Source organism: Lolium perenne, chromosome 7 (genome assembly GCF_019359855.2).
Source record: "Lolium perenne isolate Kyuss_39 chromosome 7, Kyuss_2.0, whole genome shotgun sequence".
NCBI lineage: Eukaryota > Viridiplantae > Streptophyta > Magnoliopsida > Poales > Poaceae > Lolium > Lolium perenne.
Genome location: NC_067250.2, coordinates 66673829 through 66677955, shown reverse-complemented (window position 1 = coordinate 66677955; position 4127 = coordinate 66673829). Strand labels below are relative to the sequence as shown.

The 4127-nt window shown below is 50.7% G+C and overlaps 1 protein-coding gene across 1 annotated transcript; it reads right to left on the bottom strand.

Annotated features, from left to right (window-relative positions):
• Positions 1-402: 402 nt before the first annotated feature.
• Positions 403-1517, bottom strand: LOC127315966 (probable aldo-keto reductase 2). Its single transcript, XM_051346394.1, has 4 exons — positions 1488-1517; positions 1233-1405; positions 1047-1149; positions 403-789 (listed from the first exon to the last, which is right to left on the bottom strand). The coding sequence occupies exons 1-4, from the start codon at positions 1515-1517 to the stop codon at positions 451-453; spliced, it is 645 nt and encodes a 214-aa protein (XP_051202354.1). The 3' UTR covers positions 403-450.
• Positions 1518-4127: the final 2610 nt, after the last annotated feature.

Genomic DNA, 4127 nt, shown 5'->3' with positions numbered 1-4127 from the left:
TTGTATTAAAATCCAATCACTATAGAGCACGGCGATCCACATTGCAATTGATATTATTTTCCATTTTCTAGTATACTAATAATCTATTGCATATTTTGTATATTTGAACAAGTCACGACAAGTAATTTGTTTCCTTTGACACTAAATACCAATTTTTTTTTTTTTTGCATTGTTGCAAAGAGAGGGAATGCGGGAATGGTAAGCCACCCTATGATGATGTTTTCAATTGCATTACAAATTTAAAAGGAAGAAAAAAATTAGAGGACACGTTTAAGTGAACCATAACAGTAAGGCAGAGAACGAACAATAGAATAGGCACGGCTCTCCTCATTTTATTCCCCATCTAGAATCATACCTCCGATTAAAGGTCTTAGAAGTTAAGTATGATTAAGTATTTCCATTCATACTGTTTCGAGCCAGGTCTCCTACATGGGAAATATATGGGACTAGCTACTCAGCCTTCCAAGATGACAATGGAGGGGTATTTGAATCCTTCCATGTATTCTCCATTTGAGCATATCGGTCACCCTGTACATTACCAACATTGGCGTAAGACTCTAGTTCAGCGATTTCCTCTAGTGTGAGCTTCAAAGACAGGGCTCCGATATTCTTCTCAAAATTCTCAAGTTTCGTTGTTCCGGGTATGGGGCAAACATCACTTCCTTTGTGATGAACCCAGGCCAACGCAAGCTGCGATGGTGTGCATCCTTTTCTCAATGCCATTGCATTTACATTCTCAAATATCTGGGTATTCTTCTCAAGATTTTTATATTGGAACCTAGGCATATGCTGCAAACAATCACATACAAATGATATTTTTTAATATATTATGAAATGTAATTTGAAACTTTATGAATATGATGAAACATTGTGTATATTTTAGAAATGATTCAGTAAGATTAATGATAAAAGGCTCAGATACATGGTTATAAGAATAATATATGTATTGGATTTGACATGGATTTAGAAATCAAAGGCCAGATCATATTTGACCAGCTAGCAAAATATCATCATCATGTTAAGGTATCAGAATCATGATAATTCACCTTGCGAGAGTCTTGATCTGATAGCGAATCAACCAGTTTTGCTCCTCTAGTGAAGAATCCCCTTCCAAGTGGGCTATAAGCCACAATTCCGATTCCGAGCTCTCTAGAATAATGGAGAAAAAATGTTCTACCAATTAAAGCACCTAGTTTTTCCAATCAGCAAAACTAGTTCCTGTTTACATTTACCTGCAAGTTGGTATTATATCTTCTTCCACATCTCTAGACCATAGTGACCACTCTAGCTGAACTGCAGTGACAGGATGGACAGAATGAGCCCTTCTGATGGTGGATGCAGATGCCTCCGATAGTCCAATATACTTTATCTTTCCTTCTGCAATTAGCTTCTTTAGTTCGCCAATCTGGAAAATATGAAATAAATATTCATTAATTTCTTGTAAAAACTATGAGGAAAAGAGACGAGTTCCGATGGGTGAAACCTACAGTTGAATAGAAAATCTTGGTGGATTCCATTTACGTAGCACCAATACATTCAGGTGTGCAAGTTAACATCAACAAACAAATAAGAGCCTCGCAAACCGCATCGGGTCTAGCTAGGATCACAAAGTGTCCCTCATCATGACAAGAAAATTAAACACATTTTCTTCCGGTACAAGTTTACTTGTAGTATATGGCGAGTAATCTCGGTGGCTTTGAACCTGCAGCCGCATCATTGAGTCGTAAATACTTGTGGCAATTGAGTGCAAAACATTGCTCAAGTTAAGAGCATCTTCACCGGCGCCCCCAATAGCATTTTGGGGGCCGACATCGAAAATGAGCTCACACCGGCGCGTCTCAAAAAGCGCCGGCACTTTTTCGAGCCCAGTAAGAGCGCCGACAACCCCGTGCCGGCCCCTTCGCGAAGGGCGCGAATTGGACACGTCGGCGCCTCGCGAAACAAATTTTTTTGGGCGTGGGAGCCGTCTGTCAGTGACGACAGGGCGCCGCGCGGGAGATCTCCCGCCACGACACCAGGCGGGAAACTCTCCCTCCATGACGCCGCACGGGAGGTTTCCCGCATCGCCGCCCGTCTATATTATCCCTCCTTTCCCGTCTCTCACTTCAGTAGTAAACAAATCTAAACGACCAGTGTTCGATGCGTGGGAGGAGCGGCCCTAGAGCTGGCCGTACAAGTCGTGAAGGAGGACCCGCAGCTCGCAGAGTATGAGACGTGGGAGGAGGCGGCGCTAGCGGCGACCGTAAAAGCATTTGCCGTGGACGAGCGGCAAATGCTGGAAGCGGCGCGGCGTCACCGGGAGGCGGAGCGGAAGCGCCGGTGGAGGTGCGCCAACAGCAGGGGTGGGAGCAGCTTGCGCTGCTGCTGGAGTTGCGGGAGCAGCAGTGAGGATGAAGTCTACGAGCGGCGGCGCTTGGCAGAGATGCAGCTGCGGCTACGGAGGCAGGAGGTGGAGCACCGTCGGAGGCGGGAGGAGCTGGAGCAGCAACTGCATCAGGAGGCAGTGGCCGCGGATAGAGCGGCCTACTTGACATTCGTGGTAGAGAGAGCAGCGAGGGATCGATGACGGCGGAGCAGCGGAGAGAGCATCGGTCGCCGGTCGATCGTCCACCTCCATAGAGCCGGGTGGCCAGTAGGTAGTAGGCTAGAGATGAAGCAGGTTTCACATGTCATCCGGGATTGCAGAGTGAATAATGTTTTACTCGGATTTGCCCTAAAACATTATTCATTCCTCGATCCTGAATGACATGAAAATGAAACTACAAGTAAATGTTTAGTCTGTCTCAAAAAATCCTATCAGAGCAGCCTGTTCGGGGGAACCGGTGTGGGAACAACACCCCCAAATAGAGGATGCATTGCCGGCGCCGGCATGGGCCTATTTGGGGGGCACTGGTGGAGATGCTCTAAATAGCATTTTGGGGGCCAGCATCGAAAATGGGCTCGCACTGGCATGCCCAAATAGCGCCGGCGCTTTTTCGAGCCCAATAGAAGCGCCGGCAACCCCGTGCCGGTCCCTTCACAAAGGGCTCGAATCGGGCGCGCCGACACCTCGCGGCACGACGGTTTTCACGGCTGGGGGCGCCTTGTCAGCAAGAGGACGCGACGGTTCGCATCAGAAGCGACGCAAGAAGTTTGGTCATTGACGTTTAGTGGTCTCCCGCGCGGAAACCGAGGTGGCGACGAGGGCGGCGACTGGCCACGCGGCATCCACTCGCCTACGCCGCCGTAAATGTGGGTAGTTGGCACCCCTATTAGTACGTACGCCGTCCACCGCCATGGTGCTATCCTCTCATCTCCGCCACCGTAGACGCGCTGTCCTCTCTCGTCTCCACCACCGCCGCCGTGCCAGTCTCTCCTCTCCACCTCAAAAATGTCGCGCCGTCTTAAACCGACGTACTCCATGCTTGGCCTCAACGGCCGCGCGCTGCCTGCGGCGCCTCAACCACCACCGTAGCCGCAGCCGCAGCCCGACGCCGACTACAACTCCGACGACGCTGTCGACCCACGGTTCGCGGTGTGGCACGAGGCCTACGTCATAGACGCAGAATCTCAGGCGGCGGAGGAGGCGGCACAGTGGGGCGAGCAGCCGCAGGCCCCCGCCGACCTAGAGCAGGCGGCGGTCCTGGCGTTGTTGAACGTGCGGAGCTTCTGGAGGTTGAAGGAGGAGGAGCGGGAGTTTGTCAACGACGCGAACCTCGAGCACGCCCTCGAGATCTCGCGCTAGCGAGCGGCCACGGAGGAGGCGAGACGCCTCCTCATGGAGGTGAAGTGACAGCAGCTCATCGAGCTGAACGCTCATCGCCACGCTGAGGCGTTCGCCCTCGAGCAAGCGAGACGCGCCGAGAACGAGGCTTCTCGGCAAAGGCTGGAAACGCGGGGACAGCGCCGCCGGCAAGCTCCTGCAACGCCGACCGCCATGCTCCACCGCTAGATGCGCGAAGCAAGGGCCGAGAGGTGGGCACGGACGCAGGCGGCAAAGGGGAAAAGCGACGACGAGGCAGGCCCATCGTGCGCCCCAACAGACGGCCAGTAGATTAGGGGTAAGTTTAAGTTTTATTTAGGTTTAAATTCGAGTAACTTTTGTATAAATTTCGTATGAATTTCGGTTTTTAATGTCATTCCAAGTT

Bases quoted from the DNA above. Each gene is read 5' to 3' on its own strand.
- LOC127315966 (XM_051346394.1), bottom strand. From the start codon at position 1,517: ATGGAATCCACCAAGATTTTCTATTCAACT. The intron at 1,406-1,487 runs GTAGGTTTCACC...CATATTTTCCAG, and splicing joins CCAAGATTTTCTATTCAACT to ATTGGCGAACTAAAGAAGCT. The intron at 1,150-1,232 runs GTAAATGTAAAC...CCATTATTCTAG, and splicing joins GATATAATACCAACTTGCAG to AGAGCTCGGAATCGGAATTG.